The sequence below is a fragment of the Aegilops tauschii genome, chromosome 2 (assembly GCF_002575655.3).
Source record: "Aegilops tauschii subsp. strangulata cultivar AL8/78 chromosome 2, Aet v6.0, whole genome shotgun sequence".
Lineage (NCBI taxonomy): Eukaryota > Viridiplantae > Streptophyta > Magnoliopsida > Poales > Poaceae > Aegilops > Aegilops tauschii.
In genome coordinates, this window is record NC_053036.3 from 6,443,125 (window position 1) to 6,467,831 (window position 24,707).

General features: G+C 45.6%; 2 protein-coding genes across 2 annotated transcripts; one reads left to right on the top strand and one right to left on the bottom strand.

Moving 5' to 3' along the window:
* Positions 1-9,903: 9,903 nt before the first annotated feature.
* LOC109733833 (pentatricopeptide repeat-containing protein At3g57430, chloroplastic) lies at positions 9,904-12,700 on the top strand. The gene has a single exon (XM_020293043.4). It carries the CDS (start codon positions 9,996-9,998, stop codon positions 12,558-12,560), a length of 2,565 nt encoding a protein of 854 aa, XP_020148632.1. The 5' UTR covers positions 9,904-9,995; the 3' UTR covers positions 12,561-12,700.
* Positions 12,701-13,118: 418 nt separating this feature from the next.
* On the bottom strand, positions 13,119-16,322 carry LOC109733832 (serine/arginine-rich splicing factor RS31). Its single transcript, XM_020293042.4, has 6 exons — positions 16,200-16,322; positions 15,967-16,084; positions 14,787-14,899; positions 14,307-14,548; positions 13,785-14,027; positions 13,119-13,406 (listed from the first exon to the last, which is right to left on the bottom strand). The coding sequence occupies exons 2-6, from the start codon at positions 16,070-16,072 to the stop codon at positions 13,349-13,351; spliced, it is 762 nt and encodes a 253-aa protein (XP_020148631.1). The 5' UTR covers positions 16,073-16,084; positions 16,200-16,322; the 3' UTR covers positions 13,119-13,348.
* Between the last annotated feature and the right edge of the window lie 8,385 nt (positions 16,323-24,707).

A 24,707-nucleotide genomic window follows, 5' to 3' on the forward strand; every position in this document is an offset into this window, starting at 1 on the left:
TTGGTTGCCTGCATTACCTCCAACCAGGCCGAGTTGAGCCAAGAAAAACGTGTTTAGTTGCAAACGGGGAGCCCTGGCTCGTATCGGCACGAACCTTAAAGCTGCCCAGAGCCTGACTCGCTGGAAACCCTCGAATCGGCAGTTTCCAGCGAGTAAGGCTGAGTGCAGCGCGTTTGCGATGGTGCAAGGTGAAATCGAGTGGAGATGACGGAAGATGGAAACCAGCCGAGGCAGGACGATGCGAAATCTAGCCTCACCGCCCCATTTACTCGGTCGCCACTAGCTAGCTCTAGGAGAAGAAGATCGTCTGTTCTTAGCACTGGCGGCAGTGACTCAGATATGAGCAAGTGGCGGTGGCAGAGGTGACGGACACGGCAGCAGGAGCTGCTTCTCCCCTTCCTCTTGGCCACCATCTGGTCCTCCTCAACTCAGCCATGCCACCCCCCTTCCTCGTCGTCATCTCCGAAGCCGGTAAGCAACATGGAATCCCCCTCCCCCCTATGTTAGGTCGGTTGTTAGGCCTTTAGGCAAGGTGTAGGATCTATTTCTCCATCACCTCAACCCCAATGCTGCGGAGAATCTTCCCAGACAGTCGACGATGGAGCCAGGTGGCGGGGTGCGCACGGTTCCATTTCTGCGCGAGAGTTTGGCTTGAGTTCTTTTATCCTCCTGGGAAGCTCGCCGATCTCGAAAGTTGGCCTCGTGGGTTATTTTTGCAACTCAGAGGATTCCCTGCCCGAGGCGAGCTTAGGGTCCCATGCCCATTTGGTGGACTGAGCCAATATCCGTTGCCGAGCGGGAGCGGGTCGACCCTTTACTTTGTCAAGTCCAAACTCTCCGCATCTTGTTCAAGATTCCTTACACTTCAACGCCGCGTCCGCGCGATATGCAAGATATCCATGCCCGCAGATACCTATAGCACTTAACCGAGACTGCTTTCCCATCAAGAGTTGGTCGTTTGGCTCTGCAGCATGCTCGACGTACGTGAACTCGGAGGAGGAAGAGAGGCCGAGCTCGACTCCGCGCATCAAGCGGCTCTAGGTACTGCTCCTTTACTTTTGTGAGTTCTACTGAATGGTGAATGCTCCTTTTTCTTGCTTTGATGGGCACACGTGTGGTACAGGAGAGACGAGAGAGATGTCATGGCCACAACGGTGGCGGCCGAAGAGGCGGATACCTTCCACCTCTCGGAGCCGGCGGGAGAGGACGAAGGGGACCCGAGCCCCAATCATGTCCAGCCTCTGCGTACGCCAAAAAGAGGATTACCCTACGTTTGTTCCGCATTTCAGATGTAGTAGTGACTGGAGCGTGTTCCTAATCCTAAATTTGCATTGGTAGGTGTGAAAGGCTGGGCGTTGTCCGAGTGGTTTTGAGCCGGACCCGCGTGAAGCAATTATTTTATATAAAATATTGACCAAAATATTTATCTATAGCTGCCTAAACTGAATATCAGTATAAAGGATGGCACCCGCAGGGTATGGGTACGGGTGGAGCCTCCCCACCCGTCCACCCTCAACTTACCTATCACCCATCCCCATACCCATCAATGGTACAACTTTTTTCCATATCCGTCACCCGATAGGGTATATGGGTACCTGCGGGTAAAAATACCCGCATTTACAACACATCAAATTGAGTAAAAAATAGTTGCGAAAAGCAACATATAATCATAATAGCAACACATTATAAACAACAATGTACAAAAACACATTCTCAAAAACAAAACAAAATTGCACATAAAGCAAGCCATAAAAATGTTAAACAACAACACAACCATAAATAACAGCACATAGTCATACACTTTAAGTTCACAAAATCACGAGCATATTAGAGTTTTTACCTACTGCGATTAGGGCGGGGGGGGGGGGGGGGGGGGGGTTAATACGTTAGAATGTTAAAGGAAGCCCACTTGTCAACATTTTAGATGGGTACATGGGTACGCGGGCATGGGTTATACGATCCCATACCCATACCCTCTCTTCCCGATAGGTATGATATTTTTCCATTTAAGTACCCATGGGTAAATTTTTATCCCATACCCTTACCCTAATAGGGTTTTTACCCGCATGATACGCAGGTAATGGGTACCCATTGCCATCTCTACTATCTTTAGCTATTTTCGCTAAAGAAGGTCATCAACCATTGTATAGTACATTGGAACTAAAATTAGACTTGAGGATAAGGCATAAGGCATATATAATTAGAAGTGAAATTAATTATATGTTAGGATAAGCGTTGCCGCTAGACATTAATTGTATGTCAGAATAATCATGTCAATGTTCACATACTTTTTCCTATAAATATGAATCAACGAGATGCTCATAAACTCATCGTCTTCGTTTAGAAAGAAAATCACACATATATACCATTACCTCATCGATATGGCATGTTACCCGGAGAACAGTGGCAGCAAAGGAGTATCGGGAACCACCAAGCTGTTGATATGTCTGTGGCTGCTGAAACATGAAACGAGATGTGATCATATCCCCCCTATACGTCCGTCCAATAGTGAAACATGAAACCGAATCATCTATGGTTGTCTCTAATCGTACGGAGTGTTGGACATGAATTCATCGTACATATAGCAAGGTTGTTAATGTAATAACGAACCTACTCTGCGTACAATGCTTTCTTGTCAGACAACGAAACAAGAAGAAAGGGGATCATCTCTAAATACTATGGCCCACAGGCTGAATCATCTATGGTTTTCTCTAATCGTACTGAGTGTTGGACAGGAATTCATCATACGTATAGCAAGGTTGTTAATGTGATATGAAACAGGACATGGCAAAGGAATGGATATTTACTACAGGTTCTATTCATTTCGGCTATGTAATGTACATTCCCATACATGTTTGGTACAATTTTGGTTAGATCAAATTGAATATTTTGACCGCAATGCAAACCGAATTTACTGAAGTTCACTGAATTTTGGTTGCCGCTGAAATTTTCCTGAAACTGAAGTTGAAAACCTTCACAGAAGTACTACACGCTCCTTTGTGATATTGATACCGGTATGATTAATGCTTCATTGTTGTTCACCCGTGAATATACAAAGAGAAAATAAGTTCGCTACAATTGAGGAAGCTCTTGATCTCCTGAGTTTGGACACATCCATGGAAACCAATACATCAGTTTGAAAAAAAATACATCAAAGTGAGTTGGAAATCCTATCATGTTCATATTTTTCCGAACCATGTAGGAGGGTTGCATATGATTCCATTAAGAAAGAAGAATGCGTAGAGCGCCAAAGGTATGACCCATGCATCGCCACAGAGGCACGACCCACCTAGACAACACAAACAACCTAGCTAAAAACTAGAACATGAAAAGAGTGACACGCGGGGCAACATAGCAAGAAAACATCCACTGTGAGAGGCTGAACTATAGTCGGCACAAATGACCCAAACCAGAGTACCAAGACAAGGACTACAGCTGAGCGCAAGCAACGTAGGGACGAGTCAGCCACCAACCATGAACCAACACCACTTGCACTGCACGGAATGATACCACCAAAAAGCAGCCAGCCGGAAGCAAACGACCATGGCTTCAAACGACTAAATTCAACTCCAAATCACAACTGAGAGGGCAGTTGAAAAGGTTGGTTTCCTCGTGAGTGGATTTTATCCATACTTTTTAGACTATTTTAGTGCTTAATTAAAATCCCTCGTATCATATTCATCTTGTACTTATTCATGTCCTCAGAGCATCTACAGTCAAACTCCTCAAATCCTTCTTAAACATCCATGCGGACAGCCCGGTTCTTGCCCGGACAGGAGAGAGAAGGAAAGAAAAACACCCAACCACAACCCTCTTTTTGTTCGGACGTGCCCAGTCAGTCCATAAATCCTCATATATATCCAGCCCAAATATGGGAAGGATATGGAGATGTTGTGGGTTCCAACCGAGCTAGCCCCACATGCAGCGACCCATCTCCCTCACCTCTCTCGTGTTTTCTTCTCCATCGAGCAGAACCACGCGTCCCTGAGAAGCTCGCGGCAGGGAAGAAAAGCCGTTGGGGCTTGAACACACCAGAGCTGGAGCTCGCTTGTCCATACGAACTCCTCGAGGAGGGCTGCTACGCATCAGCCGATAGTTTTATTCTCTATTCTAGTTTAGTTTAGTTTACGCTCTAGTTTGTAGTTCAGTTAAAACCCCCTTTATTATGGCTTTCTTGGCAACCCATAGAATAAGCTATTTCCAAACTACGATTTGGTGCGAACGTAACTGCGTAGATAACAACGTAGTTGCCGGGTTGGTCGTGTCTTCATATATGTCCCTATGGGTTCGACACTGAACTTATCACGAAAGTGCTACAGCATTCTATGCTCTTGCAGAACATCAAGCATTTTCACGCGCCGTTACCGGGGAGCACAACGCTTGACGTTGCCTTCCGACTCACACATAGTTTATTTTATTTGTTATTATTTTTCTTACCATTATTGAGATTAAGAAGAAGAAAAATCTACTCATCATGTCTTCTAAGATGACTATACAGGATCACATGAAACTTGCAAGATAGGAGGTAATAAGGGAAATGTTTACATCTTTGGGGCCGAGACCCGAACAGAGTTATGAAATTAATCTGATTCTACTCAGTAAGCTGCATAGTAAGAAATTCACACATGATGATACGGAGGATCCGTATAAACATTTGCTGCAATTTGAAGAATAATGTGGAACTTTTTAATTAAAAGCCTTTACTTGTGATGGTATGAGAATTAAGCTTTTCGGTCATTCATTGTCCGCCGAAGCGAAAGATTGGTATTAACTCACCCCACATATATTTTTGACACTTGGGATAAATTATCTAGCGCACTATTGACCCGTTTTCACCCGCAAAAGAAGACTTTTGGAACGAGGCGCATGATCGTGAACTTCAACCAAAAACTAGGTGAATGTCGTGTTAAGACTTATCAAAGGTACCGCTCTCTACTCAATAATTGTCCTCGCCATAATGTATCATCATAGATGGTGTTAAATTTAGTTTATGGAGGACTAGATGATGAATGTAAAGTAAAATTGGACCTTGCTTCCAGAGGAGCTTTTACGGAGTATACCGATGCTCAAGGTTGCAAATTGTTAGATAAAATAAATTGGGACAATTTCATTTATCCCCCTAACTTGAGCCACCACCTGGCATTTGCCCCTAATTTTCAGGTATGCTAAAAAATACCCCTCTTCCGTCAAGTCACCTTACAGAAATGCCCTTGCCATCCGGTCAAAGGGGTTTGACCGTCTGGTGAATAGTAACATGGGGAACAGTAAATTCAAAAAAATAGCAATAAAAAATCAAAAAAATCTGAACTTTTGTGGGATCGAAGATACTTAAGGGCGCAAGGTGTGTGCAAATTTTTGCGTTGTTTGGACATTCCAGGAACTCGTGGGAAAGGAAAAATTTTAAATCTATACGCTGTGAACAGTAAATTAAAAAAATAGCAAGAAATTTTTAAAAAATATGAATTTTATTGGCATCAAAGAGGCTTGGGTGCGCAAGGGGCTTGCAAATTTTTGTGATCAAATGGCATGCGAGGTGCTCTAGCAAAAAAAACAAAATAGTGCATTTTTTCAAAGTTTTTTTCTGTGCCAAATTTTGTTTTTTTTCTCCACGAGCTCCTACAGTGTCGAAACGCAAAAAAAAATTGCAGGCACCTTGCGCACCCCAGCCTCTTTGATGCCAAAAAATTTCATATTTTTTTGAATTTTCTTGCTATTTTTTTGAATTTACTGCTCACAGCGTACATTTTTAAGTTTTTCGTTTGACACGAGCTGCTGGAATGTCCAAACTGTGCCAAAATTTGCACGCGCCTTGCTCCCTTGAGTATCTTCGATCCCACAAAATTTCAGATTTTTTTGATTTTTTTTTCTATTTTTTTTTGAATTTACTATTCACCAAACGGTCAAACCCCTTTGACCGGACGGTAACGGCACAGAAGGGCATTTCTGTAAGGTGACTTGACGGAAGAGGGGTATTTTTGAGCATACCTAAAAATTAGGGGCAAATGCCAGGTGGTGGCTCAAGTTAGGGGGATAAATGGAATTGTCCCAAATAAATTTGGATCATAGAGCTTGGGAATTAGATAAAGGAGGTGATGGAGGAGTAGAACTTGATTATGATTGTATTAAAACTTACTCCAAGTCTGGAAAGGTCGAGAACCTAAGCGAAAAATTTCATCTTGATTCCGACCCTATCTTGCAGATTGTCGAGTATTATACTGAGCATTTGCAGGCACCAAAATAAGGATGGGAGCATTACACCGAGAAAATTGAAGAACCTCGCCACTCACCCTCGATGCCCGACACCGGCCTCGGCCTCGCTGGTCACCTTGGCCACTCTCCCTCGACTCCGCCCTCTGCAATCTCAGAAAAGAACTAGAGGGGTGATTCTGTGAGCAGTTTCCCAGAATCTTGATTCTGGAGAATCTTCATTGAAAAGAACCGGATTTATCTCCTTGTGCACCACAATGTTGCGAGATGCTATGATGAAATGTAGCGTGGTTTCAGGTTTTTTTATGAGCATGTGCTCTTTGGTTTATTTCTGCAGCTGCTGATTCAGTTTTGTGCCAAACTGAACGTACATGTTTTTATTGAATTTCAGTGTTGTGGTATCATGAAAGGTACTCCCTCCGTTCCAAAATAGATGACTCAATTTTGTACTAAAGTTAGTACAAAGTTGAGTCATCTATTTTGAAACGGAGGGAATATGATATAAATTATGGAACCTTCGAACCTCTCCCAAAGTTGGGGAAAACAACATCTGAGATCTGTGAAGAAATTGAACTGGTAAAGTCTGAAGAAACATCTGGCTCAAGCATTGAGTCATTTTTCTTCTTCGAGTCTTAAACTGTTGTCCAATATTCTTTTTTGTAAAATCTCGGTCTATGTTTACGTTTAAAGATCTTGTTTTCACGACACTCAAGGCTCAACAACTACTGTAGTATACTTGTACTTTAAGCTGTTTTTTTTTTTGACACGTCAGGCAACACTTTGTCTCCGGACAGACAAATAAATAAATAATAATGTATGTAATTCGACTTAATTTTACTTGGCCGGAGAAGGGGTCAGTGATGGAGTCGTCGTCTTCCTCGCTGACGCCTCCACAATGTCTTCCGAAGCAGGGGGTTTTCCGCAGCCGCTCTTGCACTCATCCATGGACGCGTAGCAGATCCGGTTCACCAAACAGCAGAAGCAGATCCCATTGTCGCACGCTTTCTCAAACACGCACAACCCGTATGGTACATTGATCTTCTCGCCGCCGCCCATGTCGTCACCGGCGATGGTCCGGCCTATACATGGGGAAAAAGTAGCAGGGGCTTAGAAGTGGAGGAAACAAAAAATATATTACCTCCGTCTCATATTACTTGTCTTAGATTTATCTAGATATGGGTGTATCTTACACTAAAACGTTGTTAGATATATCCGTATCTGACAAATACTCCGTATAAGATAAGTAATTTGGAACAGAGGGAACAGTAACTTCGTTGCATGCACATATATCCACCACGGGATCACCTTGAGCAATGGTGGCAGAGCATGCGAGGTTTAGAGACATTAGCAGGGCTAGTCCAAGGATGCGAGTCGTGTGGTTGTCCATCCTCTCTCTCTCTCTCTCTCTCTCTCTCTCTCTCTCTCTCTCTCTCTCTTGATGGTTGTCGGTCATCGGTTGGTGAGATGAGTGTGGTGCTGCAAGCTGATTGCTATGAACCTATATAGCTCTATTTGCATATATATATACAGAGAGAGAGAGACAGAGAGATTTGAAATAGATGCAGAAAAGATCAAGCAATAAATATACCCTATAGAGAGAGATTTGGAAGGGGTGCAGGAAAGATCGAGCAATAAAGCCGTAGTGATTTAGTGTATTTCCATCGTTAATTACATCAATTTATTTGCATTTGTTGAAGATCATCTTTGTCCTCTATTTTTTATGGATAGGTTTCCAAAATCCTCCTAATCATCCTAGTAAGATACGAATGCAGGTTAGGAAGGTATTGTTTGCCCCATTTATTACCTCTTATTTTTAGATATACATTACAGTGACTACTCTTTGGGCGATTTGGACCGCTCGTCGCATGGCCATCCATGAGAGTGAGTTTCAGCCTCGTTATCAACACATCTTTTCGTCAAGAATTTAATCGTGGATTTGGAGACAACCTATAAGCAGCCTCATAAAACTGCACCGGCGAGTACCACCGGTCACGTCGCATGCCATGGATCTCGCCTCCTGAGTGACTCGCAAAATTTAATGTTGATGGTGCAACCTCCGGGAATCGGGATGTTGGAGCTATTGTTGCGGCCTACCGGAACCGGAAATGACACATATCTTGGGTCATCTACGATCACCTTCAACGGTATAACTGAAGCATCTATCCCGAATCTTTAGCCATTGGGGAAGCTCAAGCCCTAACTAATGACATGTTGGTCAACTGCTTGCCGATCGCATCTGATTGCCAAGCAGTAGTGAAGGATGTCTCTGAAAGGCCAGGTGACAGTAATGGAGCGATCATCAAGGAAATTGTTGCCCCACCATCTGAGTTTGAGCATTGCCTTATCATCCACGAGAGAAGAAATAGTAACCATGAAGGAGATAGCTTACCAATTTTTTCCTTTTATCTTTGAATGTTTCCCGCACCCCACATTTTCTCTAAAAAACGTTATTGAGTAACAGTAGCACATCCTCAAAATGATTCGGAACCCCTTCCCCCACACCCCACATCTTCTCGATGGACGGTATGGCTCCGACAGTTACCGCCATTATTATCGGAGTTCCCATCTCTTCTATGCCCGCTTCTCCCCTGCTCCTCGCCCCCTTCCCATGGAGGTGCGGATCCTGGCTTCTCCCTTGCGGTGCCTAGCAGGGACAGTGGGGTCCATGATGTCTCCACGGCGATGGCTTGCCTCGGCATCGACACCTCCCCCGATGGCATGGTTCCCGGCGACATGATCCTAGCTCCATTATGGTCTCGGACAACAAATATTGGATGCAATGCCTCACTCTGACTCACTGCATTGACATCCCTCTATTGGTCGCATGCTTTGGCATTGTTGACCTACATGAGGCGCATGTTAGTCAATTATGCGGCATGGCATTCCCCTAAAAGTGGTATTGGTACCTTGTATGATTCCAACCAGCATTATTTTGCACAATCAAATACACTCAAACGGAGCATCCGAATTTACACAGAAATTGGGGGCAATTCATAGAAAAGATAGTACTTCCTCCGTTCACAAATACGGTATAAGATTTCCTATCATTTTTCTAAATCGGATGTACTCCCCCATAAAGAAATATAAGAGCGTTTAGATCACTAGTTGTGATCTAAACAGCCCCAGCTCTTATATATCTTTACAGAGGAAGTATATGTTTTAGTTTGTTTGTTCATTCATTTGAGTCTTTATGCAGAACATATTGAACTATCCAAAACATTTGTATTTGTGAACAGAGAGAGTAGAATATTTCCTTCTAGAGTTTCAAGTAGCAACACTGCGAAAATACACAGGTGAACATGGTTCCATGCGCACCCATGTAAATGGTAAATTCGAAAAATACTAGAAAAATCAAAAAATATCTGAACTTTTGGGATGTTAAACTTGGTCCACCATTATACTCGTGTAAGAAATTTCGTGAAGGAATGACATCGGAGTATTCTATAGTGAAGAAAATACAGTCAGACCTTACTACTCCTTCAAATAGTGTTTTGGAATATAGCACACATTTTGTCTTTTTCGCCTAGAATGTCATGGGTGTCATTTCCTTGTGAAACTTCATATTCGAGTAGAATGGTCGGCTATGTATACTACAAAAAAGACTTAGATTTTTTTTATTTTTTCTAGTAATTTTTTTTTAAATTTGCTATTCATAACGGGCGCATGTGTAACCATGTCCCAAAAATTCCTGTCCCACTGGCTGGCATTTTTTTAAAGAAAAATCAGGCTGGCTTATCCTCGAGGCGTCCACACTCCTCGCCGCTGAGCCAGCCAGCTGAGCTGACTCCATGGCCGCCACTGTCGCCCCACCGGCGGCCCCGCCGCCCACCTCCGCCACCATCCGCTCCCTCACCGCCGCGGGGAACCACGCCGCCGCCCTCCGCGCGCTCTCCTCCCTCTCGGCCTCCTCCGCGCAGCTCGACCACTTCGCGCTCCCGCCGGCCATCAAGTCCGCTGCCGCGCTCCGGGACGGCCGCGCCGCGCGCGCGCTCCACGCGGCCGCCCTCCGCCGCGCGCTCCTCCACCGCCCCACCCCGGCCGCCGGCAACGCGCTCCTCACCGCCTACGCGCGCTGCGGCGACCTCGACGCGGCCCTCGCGCTCTTCGCCGCCACGCCGACGGAGCTCCGCGACGCCGTCTCCTACAACTCGCTCATCTCCGCGCTCTGCCTGTTCCGGCAGTGGGAGCGCGCGCTCGACGCCCTCCGGGGCATGCTCGCCGAGGGCCGCCACGACGTCAGCTCCTTCACCCTCGTCAGCGTGCTGCTCGCCTGCTCCCACCTCGCCGGCGACGACGGCCGCCGCCTCGGCCGCGAGGCCCACGCCTTCGCGCTCAAGCACGGCTTCCTCGACGCGGGCCGCGAGCGCTTCCCCTTCAACGCGCTGCTCTCCATGTACGCGCGCCTCGGCCTCGTCGACGACGCGCAGACGCTCTTCCGCAACACCGCGGCCGCGTTCTCCCCCGGCGGCGGCGACGTCGTGACGTGGAACACCATGATAAGCCTGCTCGTGCAGGGCGGCCGGTGCGGCGAGGCCGTGGAGGTGCTCCACGACATGGTGGCCCTCGCCGTGCGGCCGGACGGCGTGACGTTCGCGAGCGCGCTCCCGGCGTGCTCGCGGCTGGAGATGCTCGCCCTCGGCAGGGAGATCCACGCCGTCGTCCTCAAGGACGGCGACCTCGCCGCCAACTCGTTCGTGGCGAGCGCGCTGGTGGACATGTACGCCGGCAACGAGCGGGTGGGCAACGCGCGGAGGGTGTTCGACATGGTGCCGGAGCCCGGGCGGCAGCTGGGCATGTGGAACGCCATGATCTGCGGCTACGCGCAGGCCGGCATGGACGCGGAGGCGCTCCAGCTCTTCTCGCGGATGGAGGCGGAGGCCGGGTGCGCGCCCAGCGAGACCACCATGTCCGGCGTGCTCCCGGCGTGCGCGCGCTCCGAGGGGCTCGCCGGCAAGGAGGCCATGCACGGGTACGTGGTGAAGCGCGGCATGGCGGGCAACCGGTTCGTGCAGAACGCGCTCATGGACATGTACGCGCGCCTCGGCGAGATGGACGTGGCGCGCCGGATCTTCGCCATGATCGACCCCCGCGACGTCGTGTCCTGGAACACCCTCATCACCGGTTGCGTCGTGCAGGGGCACATCGCCGACGCGTTCCAGCTCGTCGCGGAGATGCAGCTGTCATCATCATCATCAATGGAAGAAGATGCCATTGTCATGCCAAACAACATCACGCTGATGACGCTCCTGCCGGGGTGCGCGGCTCTGGCGGCGCCGGCGAGGGGGAAGGAGATCCACGGGTACGCGGTGCGGCACGCGCTGGAGTCGGACATCGCCGTGGGCAGCGCGCTGGTGGACATGTACGCCAAGTGCGGCTGCCTGGCGGCGTCGAGGGCGGTGTTCGACCGGCTGCCGAGGAGGAACGTCATCACCTGGAACGTCCTCATCATGGCCTACGGGATGCACGGGCTCGGCGGCGACGCGGTGGCGCTCTTCGACCAGATGGCGGCGGGCGGCGAGGCGGCGCCCAACGAGGTCACCTTCATCGCCGCCCTGGCGGCGTGCAGCCACTCCGGGCTGGTCGACCGCGGGCTGGAGCTGTTCCGCGGCATGGAGAGGGACCACGGCGTGAAGCCGACGCCGGACCTCCACGCCTGCGTCGTCGACGTGCTCGGCCGGGCGGGGAGGCTCGACGAGGCGTACAACATCATCACCTCCATGCAGCCCGGCGAGCACCAGGTGTCGGCGTGGAGCAGCCTGCTGGGCGCGTGCCGGCTGCACCGGAACGTGTCGCTCGGCGAGGTCGCCGCCGAGCGGCTCTTCGAGCTGGAGCCCGACGAGGCCAGCCACTACGTGCTGCTCTGCAACATCTACTCGGCCGCCGGGATGTGGGAGAAGTCGGTGGCGGTGCGGGCGAGGATGCGGCGGCAGGGCGTGGCCAAGGAGCCCGGGTGCAGCTGGATCGAGCTCGACGGCGCGATCCACCGGTTCATGGCCGGCGAGTCATCCCACCCGGCGAGCGCCGAGGTGCACGCGCACATGGACGCGCTCTGGGAGCGGATGCGGCGCGAGGGGTACGCGCCGGACACATCGTGCGTGCTCCACGACGTCGGCGAGGCCGAGAAGGCGGCGATGCTCCGGTACCACAGCGAGAAGCTCGCCATCGCCTTCGGGCTGCTGCGGGCGCCGGCCGGCGCCGCCATCAGGGTGGCCAAGAACCTGAGGGTGTGCAACGACTGCCATGAGGCGGCCAAGTTCATTTCAAAGATGGTTGGGCGGGAGATTGTGCTCAGGGATGTCAGGAGGTTCCACCATTTCCGGGATGGCTCCTGCTCCTGTGGGGACTATTGGTAGAACACACGACCACTAAAAATTGTGTCTAGACCATCAAAACAGCATCAACTTGACAAAATCACAGGAAATATTCTTTACTTAGGATATCATATCAGGCTGTATCTGGATTTTTTATGAAGTGAAATAGTTAATAATTATTACTCCCTCTCTGATCTAAAACATCTCATATCAGTTTACAAAAAGGTAATACAATATTCTTGGGAACTCATACTAAGGGTCTCCATCAAAATCAGTTTGAAACTATGTTTCCAGTTATGAAATTCTTCCAATTCAGTTACAAGGTGTGTTAATTTTTTAGAAAAGTCTTTAATATTTTTTTGACCAAGATTATAGGGTAAAAGATAATATGTATAATACCAAATCAGTAACATTACAATTTTTTTCATATTTTTTTATTTGATATTACAGATGTTGATATAATTCTATATAAACTTGGTCAAAATTAGAAATGTTTGACCTTATATTTTGGACTGGAGGTCCAAAGCAGGCAGGAAATGAGATAACCAGAAATTTCTACGGAAATATCACACATAAAACAGACATAAATAGGCACAGATATACGAAAATGTCGCGATTTAGGCACAAAGCAGGTGTCAAAGTGCAGGTCTAACTACTTATAACACACAGACGACAAAGCAGTTGTCAAAGGACAGGTCCAACTTCTTATAACATGGTGTCAGCTAGACGATAAGCTTCGGTACGGGTACATAAGTGTTCTTGTTTACTAATGCTAGAGCTAGAACAGCATATGGAAACCGCCTCGCTACCATAACCGAGATAACTGTCCATCAGTCATAACCTCTTCTGTTGGGAGCTGGGGATCTTGAGCGCTGGACAGGAGATCGGCTGCGTTTTTACAGAAAAAAAATCATCAAACAACAGGAAACAGATGGTGTTAACAAATGAAGTTCTGGATAATCTTCCTCGCAAAAAGAACTGAATACTTGACGCTTACAAGAAGGTTTCTGCAACATTATTGTTAGATGGGATCAAATGTTGGGACTAATCACAGAATTTCATAAGTGAATCATAACAATATAGGAGGCAGATAATATACACAGCAGTAATGTTTATGCCAAAAAATAAAATAGAACACAATAACTAATCAGACTAAAGTGGTTTGGCTAATTCAAATGGTACGTAGATCCTAATGGAAGCATCTGCCAGCAGTACCAAGAATGCAACCATATGAAGATCAAACAAAAACAATGTAAGTGCCATTACCTTCGATAGCGATCACGAACAGGACTCCTGCTCCTGCCATATGCACCATACTGAGGACTCGCTGGACGACCATAGTCAGGACTAGGTCGTGACCTTCGGTACATTGGGCTGACAGAACGGCGATATGAACTGTCATCCGGCCTTCCATAGCCACCGCCTCTACTTGGCCTGTCATACTTATCACCTGGTTCACTATCATCCCTGAAGGCATACTCAACAGAAATCACTCTGTCCAGTAACTTCCTGCAGAAGGATGAGAATTATTCAGGCATATTTTTACACTGTAAGACTGTTTTCAAACAATCCATACCACATAAGCTTATGAAACAGCATGCAATACAATTATTAAAAAATATAAACTTCTGTAGAAAAAACAGGTAGAACTGGTACCCAACCACCAACATGGCAACTGCAGTAAGATTCTGCTCAAAAACTGAACGTGATACTAACTACCAACATGCCAACTGACAGTCAGATTATGCTCACTATATAAACTCAAAAACAGGTGAAAGTGGCACTTACGTCAAATGAGTAGCATCAAGGGCTTTTGTGGCTTCTTCCTGAGTTTCAAATTGCACGAAAGCAAAGTTCTTCCTTATCCGAACATTTGAAATCCTCCCAAAATGACCAAAATGCCTTTCAAGATCACTGACTCTTGTGTTGATCGGGTCAAAGTTAATGACAAACAGTGTCTTGGTGGGCTTAGTATTCACTGGTGGTTTACTATAGCCATCACGGTCATCACGTCTGGTTCCACGGTCACCCTGTTAAATGAATCACCAGAGAAGAATTACAAAATGAACTGAAGCAAATATTACTCCCTCCGTTCACTTTTGTAAGACATTTTAGACATTTAAGACAGCAGCTAAAACAGTTCAATTTCAGCTGTCTTAAATGACTTACAAAAGTGAACAGAGGGAGTATTTCGAATACGACACAGTTTTACAACTTTCTCTGTGTTAAGGTTTAGTGGAGTTAGTTGCAAGACCAGCAAGAGATTACCCGTGACCACTCCACAGAAAGTCTGCGTCTCCCAGGGCCAAAGGGATAACCATCCAGAGCCCGTATGGCATCATCACCATCACGCTCATCCTCAAAGTAGACAAAAGCAAACCCTAAAAAAGGTAAATCCACAAGTAAGAACCATAGGAAATTAGATCGTGTGCCAGTCATTGTTCACCAACCATATTTTTATAGGACAAGCAACTAAAATACATGAACCAAATTCAATCAAATTCAAACCTGACAGAAACAGAAAAATACTGCACCTGCACAGATCTGATGGTATCAACAGAGCTATTGAGCTTACTGGTAGATTCCATTCATGACTAGGCATGGTGTTGTACAACTTATATCCAAAATTTCCAAAGTAAGAAGGTACGACTGGCGGCACTGAACATGCTTCACCATTCTACAGACCAAAGAGCCTCACAGACATTGCTTACTGAGACAGCACACATAGCAAGTTATCAAGTTGATGCCTGGTGGATACTTCTAGTCGTGGCATGGTACGGCATGATGGAACTGATGGCATGGTATGGCATGATGGAACTGATGGCATGGCACGAATCGCATGATGATTGATGTCAGTCCCGGCAAGACATGCTTGGCAGTGGTAACATATTACAGTGCATCAGGAAAACGGATGGCCAAGTGCAGGGAGTGGTGGCCGGATGAGGCAGGAGTGAATGGAGGGTGAGTTGAGGAGCCCCGGGGGGAGCTATGTATGTTTGCCTCGGCAGTTCCTGCGTCAGAGTAAACATTTAAACATCGTGCTGCCAGCTATGCATATATTGCTTGCAACTACTTTTTTTTTATATGACATGGACCACCATACAAGTTCAATATGTGTTCCACGCCATATATTTCACAGAACCAATGCTAACAGAGATTAACACCCCAGTTGTTGCATCACAGATTAATACAAATAATACTCAGATCCTCTGTACAGATTATACTTTGTGTAAGGTGCCAAAAAATAATACTCCGTATAAAGCAAACAGATTATCTCAAGGATTATTCTCTAATAATAAATCAAAACTAATCACAGGTTAAACTCGTTCCTCCACAAAACATAGCATGAACAGATCGGCCTCAAGTGGCCACCGGCGGGCATCGCGGCCGGGGCGGCCGGGGTGGGGGGAGGGAGATCTGGCGGGGTGGGGGATGGTGGAGGGCGGACCTGACTTCATGTCGATGCGCTCGATCCTGCCGTAGCGGTAGAAGAGGCGGTCGAGCTCCGAGTGGCGGGTGTCGTAGTCCAGGTTCCCCACGAACACGGGCCTCATCCTACCACCTGCCTGCGCGCGTCAAGGAGAGCGAGCGGTCAAATTCGCCGCCTGGGAAGGGGCGCCTCGCGGCGGCAGAGAGGAGAGGGGGGGAGGAGGAGGTGGAAGGCCTGGGGGTGAGCAGTACCTGCGTCGCGTCGCCGGAGAGGGGAGGGAGGGAGGGAGGTCTAGGTCTAGGTCTAGGTCTAGGGTTCTTCTCCGGCTTCGAGCTGCGGCGGTGGCGTGTGGTGCGATCCTTCTTCCCTTGTCCCCCTCTCGTCTTGTGCGGGCTGGACGGCTGGCTTGGGCTGCCGCGGCCTCTGCAGTAAATGGGTCGGCCCGTGTTGGCCGCGTGCTATTCGACCCAATGGGCTATTTTTTGGGCTGTTTGGGCTCATTTTCGGACTTATCTACGCATAAAAAAGAGGGTCATGCCGGCCCCGTGACCGCGAAATCACTAATTAAGGAGTACTTGTTGCAAAGAACACTCCATCTTCCCAGGTCACGACAAGTGGCGCACATGCAGCACGCCACTTGTCGCAACCTGGGAGTTTTCCCTTTTTTCTTAGATTCGTTTATTCAAAACGTTTTATCTCTTAAACCGTGCGTCCAAATCTCAAACCATTTTCACCATTGGATTCCTCGCGTCGAGATCTTTAAAACTAGATCCCATGTTGATAGGTTTTGACGAACTTTTTTTTCATGAAAAAAACCGGACGAAAAAACCAAACCGGGAGCATGGTTTTTTCCCTTTCCGAAAGAGACACGCCCGTGCCTCTCGCGAAATCACAACCGTGCCTCTCGTGGAAGCAAAACCGTGACTCTCGTGGAAAGAAAAAAAACAGAAAACGTGTTTTTTCCCTTTCCGAAAGAGGCACGCCCGTGACTCTCGCGAAAGCACAACCGTGTCTCTGGCAAAAGCAAAACCGTGACTCTCGCGAAAGAAAAAAAAAACAGAAAACGCGTATTTTTTCCCTTTCCGAGAGGTACGGCCGTGACTCTCGCAAAAGCACAACCGTGCCTCTCGCGGAAGCAAAACCGTGACTCTCGCGAAAGGAAAAAACAGAAAACGCGTTTTGTTTTTCCCTTTCCGAGAGGCACGGCCGTGACTCTCATGAAAGCACAACCGTGCCTCTCGCGGAAGTAAAACCGTGACTCTCGCGAAAGAAAAAAATAGAAAACGCGTTTTTTTTTTCGTTTCCGAAAGGCACGGCCGCGACTCCCGCTAAAGCACAATCGTGCCTCTCGCGAAAAAAAAGTGACTTTTCATGAAAGAAAAAAAAAGTAAACGCGTTTTTTCGCGCAAATTTTTTTTTTCAAAAAAATTCTTTTTGGTCGAAACGCTAAGGAAGACCGGGGAAAAACCAAAACGTCGAAAAAAAACCGGGAAAAAACCATTTAAAAAGCCGAAAACGCGTGCGGAAAAAATAAAAAAAAAATAAAATCTAGAGGAAGCGTCCAGAGCGCGACGCGTGGCGAATGGCTGAGAGCGCGCCAAGTGGCGCTGATCGTTGCGAGGCTCCCGAAGGAGCGCTCGTTAACTAGTTGCTCCCTCCGTTTCCGAGCAAATCACACGTAGCGCGCGCATGATTTTGCAATGTTTTCCATGGCGCACCTGCAGTTTTTGCTCTGACATCCCGTTTTTCATATTTTTTTACATGTCTCTCTGTTTTTGCACGTTCTTCCGCCCGGTATAATCGTTTCTGGGCAAATCACGCAGGCCTGACATGATGTGTGCCAAGCACGGCCTGATAATCGTTTCTGGGCAAATCACGCAGGCGCGACGTGATGTGTGCCAAGCACGGCCCGTTTACTCACGGGCCGATTCACGCCTATTTAGCCAGGTCTTGGGCTTGGGCTAGACTCTCGCTGTTTCCAACCCTTCTCTATAATGTAAAAGGTAATAAGAAAGGTAAAAGTCCCTAAAAAGGTAAAATAGTTTAATCCCTAATCATATATCCTATCATATCATATATACCTAAAAGTTGATCCCCTCTTTCTCAATGCCTTACCTTCACCCCCCCCCCCCCCCCCCAAAGAAAAGGTTCTCACATCATGTGGACATCACATCCATCTCAAAAAAAAAAAACCTACAAAAGCTTTTCTTAAAAAGAAAAAGGAAAAAATCTCTCTTTCATCTTCCAAAAAAGAATTAAAAACTTTCTCACCGTGGCCAACCAGCATGGCCACGTGGCATAGCTGGTTGGCCGCCCTTCCAGGGCACCTTAATGGGTTTAATTTCTATGGCATTTGATTATATGAACATTAATATTTCAATTAAAAATATATGCACTGAATTTTAAAATACAAGTACTTATTGTATAGTTTTAATATATTTATTAAATATAGGTAACATAATATGATTATAACAATTAAAAAATTTGTATGCATGGTTGCATACTGAGGTGGGCTTTTTTCATGCATGGTGCATGTTTTTTAACACAGTATAGTCACACTCACATACACTCACCCATATAAACGAGGTACGCACATCTTACCCCACCCCCGTGGTGTTGAGTTGGCATCATATCTTGTTGTTGACGAAGTCATCACATGCGTCTCGTAGTTGACGATGGGAACATCTTCTTGCACTAAACGAACATCACCGAAAACCTGAAAAAAAATCCAAAAAATTGTGAGCACTAGTGATACGACCACGACTCAGCTGGTGGTGTTGTTGTTCAGACTCAGACATCGTCGCTCGATAATGCACCACAGGTCAAAAATAATTATGTGTCAAAAATACTTCAATTTGGTATTGATAGTAAAGAAGTCGAGGCTTTTGCTGCGACTACGGATAAAAATGCAACTAGGAAATTTGAGATAGGTTCTCTTGAGCCGGAAGACGAATACCAAGATAAAGAAATAGAAAAAGAACAGCATGTGATATCTTAGAGTTCTAGAGTTATCTTTAGGCAAGTCTTTGGAGTTTTTTTTTTATTTAAATTTTAGCCGTGAGAGTAGAGATAGGATTTTCCTTCCTTGCTTATCAAGTTGTTTAGATAGTTCGGCTGATATAAAATCCATGGTACGCCCATGTAAACAGCAGGTTATTTTATAAAATAGACACGATGTGTTTTTCAGGGTAGACACCCGTATCAAGTTTTGGAGGAATCTTTAGAAAACCTTTATGTTGCGATTTCTACGAGGAAATTGTTTTTGCGCGTGACTACCGTTGTCGAGATTGGTTTTCTCGTGTTGAATCGTAAGGTTCACCCCTCTAATCCGCGTACATCGCATGTGCAGGCGAGAGGTTACTACAGCTGCTGAAGGTGGAGTGTCGTGAAAAGTCGGGCCGCAACAACATATCGGATCTCACCTCGAGGTTCAGTTTACATCAACTAGTCATAAGATTAAGGCTTGAACCCCGGTGGACTAGTTCGACCACAAGAAACCTAACCATTTGAGCTACCTGGGTTTGCTGCATGGTTGCATGTTGATGTGGCATAGTTACATGTTAAGATGAATATGCTAGTGGGTATCAAGTACTTAGTACATATAGGATTATGTGTCACCTATTTCAGTGCATTTTTTAGTCTTCATACAATCAGAGGAATAAGAAGGCTAGTACAATTTTTAAAGTAAATTTAGTTTTTAATTGTCGTTTAGTGTCTACTCCCTCTGTTCCTAAATATAAGTCTTTGTAGAGGTTTCACTAGGTGGACTAAATATGGAGCAAAATGAATGAATCTACACTTAAAATGCATCTATATAGTACAAGTCCTTAAGCGGTTGCTTAATCGGGCTTCATTGGTTGTGGATTGTCGTAATATCTTTTTCAGTTATATGTGTTTTAATTCATTACTTCCGCGAAAGTGCTCTTCTACTCTCGAGCTCAAATTAGCTAGGGATGAACAATACAATGAAAAAAGAATTCAAAAAATCTGAATTTTTTATGCTAAACTTTGACAAATGTTTTGTATGCTTGACAAATTTCATCACATAATGACATTCTTGGAAGTCATGGCAAAAAAGAACCAGCACCCCAAAATGCTTTAAAAATAGCATGTTTGGAGCATCGATTTTGTTTTTATTTCACGACTTTCGTGAATGTCCTATGATGATAATTTTTTGCAAACACACAAAATATTTGTCAAAGTTTGCCACAATTTTTTTTATTTTGCTGTTCATCAAAGAGGCATTTGAGCTCGATCGCGAGCATATACTCCACGTCCCTACTTATGTTGTTGTTCCCATTTTGCAGTTCCAGATATTGGCTATTGAGCGTGTCAAGGACCCATACTGCAGTTAATACGAGCAAAGTGTTGCAGATGTTTTTATGTAACTTTCCTTTAGTAATTCTCTTCCCCCCTGATTGTGAGTGTGGTGAGCCCGCCCCTAATCCCAATCATACCAACTGGCTACCCACATAAAATTTACATAAATCTATTCGTAGGTGTAGCATTGCTCATTACTTTGTACGAATAAATAACAGTCGAGCTAAGCATGGATATTGGCATGGCAACAAGAGTGGTTAACTTTCCACCATTCGCTGTCCGGCCAGCTGCTAATCATGGTTCTAATCGCCAGTTGCCTACCTCATTGTCCTCTCATTTTTCACCATTATCAGTGTCCAGTGTAGCAATCATGCATGCTGTTTTTATGGAAAAATAAATCATGCATGATGTCATTTTTTTTTGAGTTGTTGATTGTTTTTGAAATAGCTAACCACTTATTTCAAGCGGTGCATGATCTCATATGTTCACAATAGTAATTTTGGTTTTATGAACGAATGAATTCGAAAATACACCAACACTGTTTCTTGCGTTATATTTGCTATGGCTCGTCATAATGTTGAGATAATAAGAAACATGAAGCGTGAGATGATGATCCGTGGGCACCATATATGCTGCTCTTTCCTTTTGCTAGGGAGAAATATTAGTCGCGTCATTTCTATTCATTTATTTTCTCCTCGATAACATTTGAAAAAGGAAATACAGAAGATGTCTAGGTGCCCATCGGCCATTGGCAGGACGCGAGTCCATCATCACTACCAAATCTATGTTCCATTTTCGCCATCATCACTCCACTATACGGTGCCAGGCCTCAATGTTAACAACCAAACCTACCAGCATGTCTAGCCCCATTCAATTCAGCGGGACGCGGACAGAAGAACTACTCTACAACTATGTTATCGTTGCATCACGTCGTTCAGTTCAGAGATACGTCGACATAAGAACGGGTCTACAACTATGTTATCGATATATCACCTCGTTCAGTTCAGCTGCATGGCGACATAGAATTAGGACTTCAGCCCCTGACTGAGGCCTGCTTGGTTGGTTTGCCTACCAATCCAGATTGCTAACCTCACAAAACTTACCAATTAAATTTGTTTTGCATATAGTAAATGTTGCAACGCAACGAAATCAAGATTCGATCATTTGCCAGTGAAACGGGCGAAAACCGCCATGCGGCAGAGATAGAGCGACATGCCAAATCATGTCGTCCACACAAACTGAAACCGCCTACCATCACGCCATGTTCATATGTTTTTCACTTACTCCCTGTTCGGAGGGAGAACTTGTTTTTTCTCTTCTACTTACATTTTATGTAAGCATCTATGTTTGTATTGTGTTTCTTAAAAATTAAAACTGGCTCTCGAGTATGTTATATGGACATGTCGTGCACCTGATTCTAGCAAAGCATCAGAGCCGAGTGGAAATAGCGTCAAAGCTGAGTCTCACATATTGAATGTAATAAGATCATATATTATGGGACGGAGGAAGTACAATGAAAGTAATTGACACGGCAACAAAAGTTGTTAATTAACCCGTTCATTGTCAAGCCGGCGGCTAAGCATCGTTCTCATCCTCGTATGCCCACCTCATCCTCCTCTCACTCTTCACCATTATCACCGTCTAGTGTAGCAATCTTGCGCAATCATGCATGTCGTCATTACTTCACCTTCAAACATCTACCGATTGTCATGCGTAATGTAACCCCTCTTTTTCTCCTTAAAACTTTTGCTCTTACACGTAATGGACAAGTTCCTGGCCACCAGCTAGAGGTCATAGTGTAGTAGTATTGTGTGTGTCTCTTGACAAGGACCCTGTCCCCAACGCGACAAATGCATAATACCATTGTCTTTTACCAAACGGGCCGGGGCTCTGCCGATTTCATTAAGATAGGGAATATTGGATACTAAGTTTGTTCTTTAAAATGAATGAGTAGCACGGTCAGTGTGCGTGCGTTGTTACTAAACCACCAAAAAAGGCAAAGGAGCCGAGATCATCAAAAGAGCGGTTGGTGACATGTGATCATTCATACATATATGGTGTGACATATGTGGGAGCAAGGAGTATAACATGGTTTTGAAATTGACTAAGATCTGAATCGATGCAGTTTTGAGAAATCTTAGTCGACTGAAATTTGAATCGATTGAGACTTGAGAAAATCTTAGTTGATTGGGACATAAACGGACCCTTTAACTCTCACTGGTAGAAAATAGGCCATTAGTCCCGGTTCGCAAAGGCCATTAATCCCGGCTGTGCAACCGGGACTAAATATGCGCGACTAAAGGGCGCCAGGAGTCCGTCGGGGCGGAGGACCTTTAGTCCCGGTTCTCGTGGCTAACCGGGACTAAAGGCCTCCTCCGCAGGTTTAGGGTTTTAGCCCCCCTAAACCTGGTTTCTTTTTAATTTGTAGTGTTTTATTTCTTTTATATTTTATTTTGTGTTTTATTTTAATTTTGATGAAGTTTCAGTACACATATTCTACGCTACTATATACATGCATATGAAATTTCAAACAAGAAGAATTCAAGAGGAATATATAATATATATTCAATCTCGGGTGACCATATACAACTTCGAACAAGTTTCCATACACAATTAGGATGGATGACCATATACAACTTCGAACAAGTTTCAATCTCGGGTATGCATATAAATTTCTTCGTCCTCGGTATAGTGTTCTCCTTTAGGATTGATGACTTCCCTCATGAAAAATCCTGCTAATTCATTTTGAATTGGTCGGAAGCGAGCTTCTGGACTAAGCCTCCTCCGCAAGTTATCCGTCGCCTTCCGCACGCTACCCGATGCCTTCCGCTCAGAGGTGTGTCTCCGGATGTTCTCACAAACATAGTATCCACATAGATTGGTCCCCGGTGGCTGCTTATCCACATTAACTAACCTTCTAAAATCTAGCTCATGTTTGAATTCACCGACAATTTCTTCTGAGAACCGTCTCCAAACCCTACAGGGCAAAGAAAACTAAATGAACAAGGGAGTTATTAGTTACTTGATATTAGGAAATGAACGAAAGAGACCGATCGATATAGAGCTCAAATGATTGAAAATAATTACTTTTGCAGCATTTTTCTCATGTCGGCCCAACGCTTTGAATCCGAATCCATAGAGTCCATGATTAGAACTCTGGAGGTGTGAAGTTCAATATTTAGCAGAATCCAGTGGAACCTGCGGACACGTTACATGCACAGTCATGCATAACTCATCGATTAGACATACCATGCATGGAGTAAACAAAAGAGAATGGGCACAAGAGAGAAACACTCACCCAAAATGGTAAGGAAATAGAATATGACTTTTGAGTTGATGCTTTCTAAGAAACTTGTACAAGTCTTTCTCCAGGTCTTCGGGGTGATTTTGTAACACATGTCCATTAACGATATGTGGGTCAATGAACCCAACATCATGGATGTTTCTTATTTTGCATTCCCAAATCTTCAAGCTACATAATAGCGTACGCAACAATATAGTTAGGACAATATATATATATATATATATATATATATATATATATATATATATATATATATATATATATATATATATATATATATATATATATAGTGCAGGCAATGAAGAACGAGATGAGGTAGAAATAAATCACTTACAGAACGTAGCAACTCAGGATAGATTTGTCGAGCTCGCGCAGATTGAACAGCTGGAACAATTCACTCATATGAACTTGTACAGAGTACCGTTTGGTGTGATGCTCCTCTGTAACATCCGCATAAACATATTCTTTGCCGGTCCATGTTATGAAATGCTTGTACCAACGTAGCAGATTTCGCATTTGTGGTGCAAGACTCTTTTCCCGCGCAGGCTCGACGAGAGGCCCATTCCGCACATATTGTAATGCTATCTCACATACTGGCGCATCCTCAAGGTCTAACGAGGCACGAAGAGTCAAACCCATCTCGGACGCTTGTTTCATGGCACTCGCTACAGTCAATCCAAGTGCTGCCGCAGCTGCTATGATCTCGGGGTCCTCTTCCGGACCGGCTTTCACTATGAGCGGGGGGATCGATTGTTTATTCTGCATCCCGAGCTGGTCAACTTGTTTCCCGCTTTTTTTACTTTCTTCTTTCTCCTCCTTCAATATTTCTGCTTGCCTACGAAGTTCATGTCCATAGTCGTCAGGCATATTCAGCTCGGCTTGGGACGGTGTCGTCAAAAAATCCTTAGCCCACTTCTTTTGCTTCTCAGTGAATACTTGCTTGGGCTCAGGCTCTTTTATCGCCTTCGTATCCGCCTTCCATTTCTCATAATGAGCAGACGCGCCAATTTGGTTTCAGCTTCACTAAGTTCCCAAGGCCTTGGGAGGAGAGGCTTCAGTGATGGCTCCGGTACCCTTGTGGTCTTAGGTACATAAGGGTACGGGTTAATAGTCCAGGAGCGGGTTTCCTTGCTGT

Excerpts from the sequence above, each read along its gene's own strand:
- LOC109733833 (XM_020293043.4), top strand. The coding sequence starts at position 9,996 with ATGGCCGCCACTGTCGCCCCACCGGCGGCCCCGCCGCCCACCTCCGCC.
- LOC109733832 (XM_020293042.4), bottom strand. The coding sequence starts at position 16,072 with ATGAGGCCCGTGTTCGTGGGGAACCTGGACTACGACACCCGCCACTCG. Across the intron at positions 14,900-15,966 it reads GCGCATCGACATGAAGTCAG|GGTTTGCTTTTGTCTACTTT; the intron begins GTCCGCCCTCCA and ends TACCTTTTTTAG. Across the intron at positions 13,407-13,784 it reads GTTCGTGATCGCTATCGAAG|CCGATCTCCTGTCCAGCGCT; the intron begins GTAATGGCACTT and ends GTAAAAACGCAG.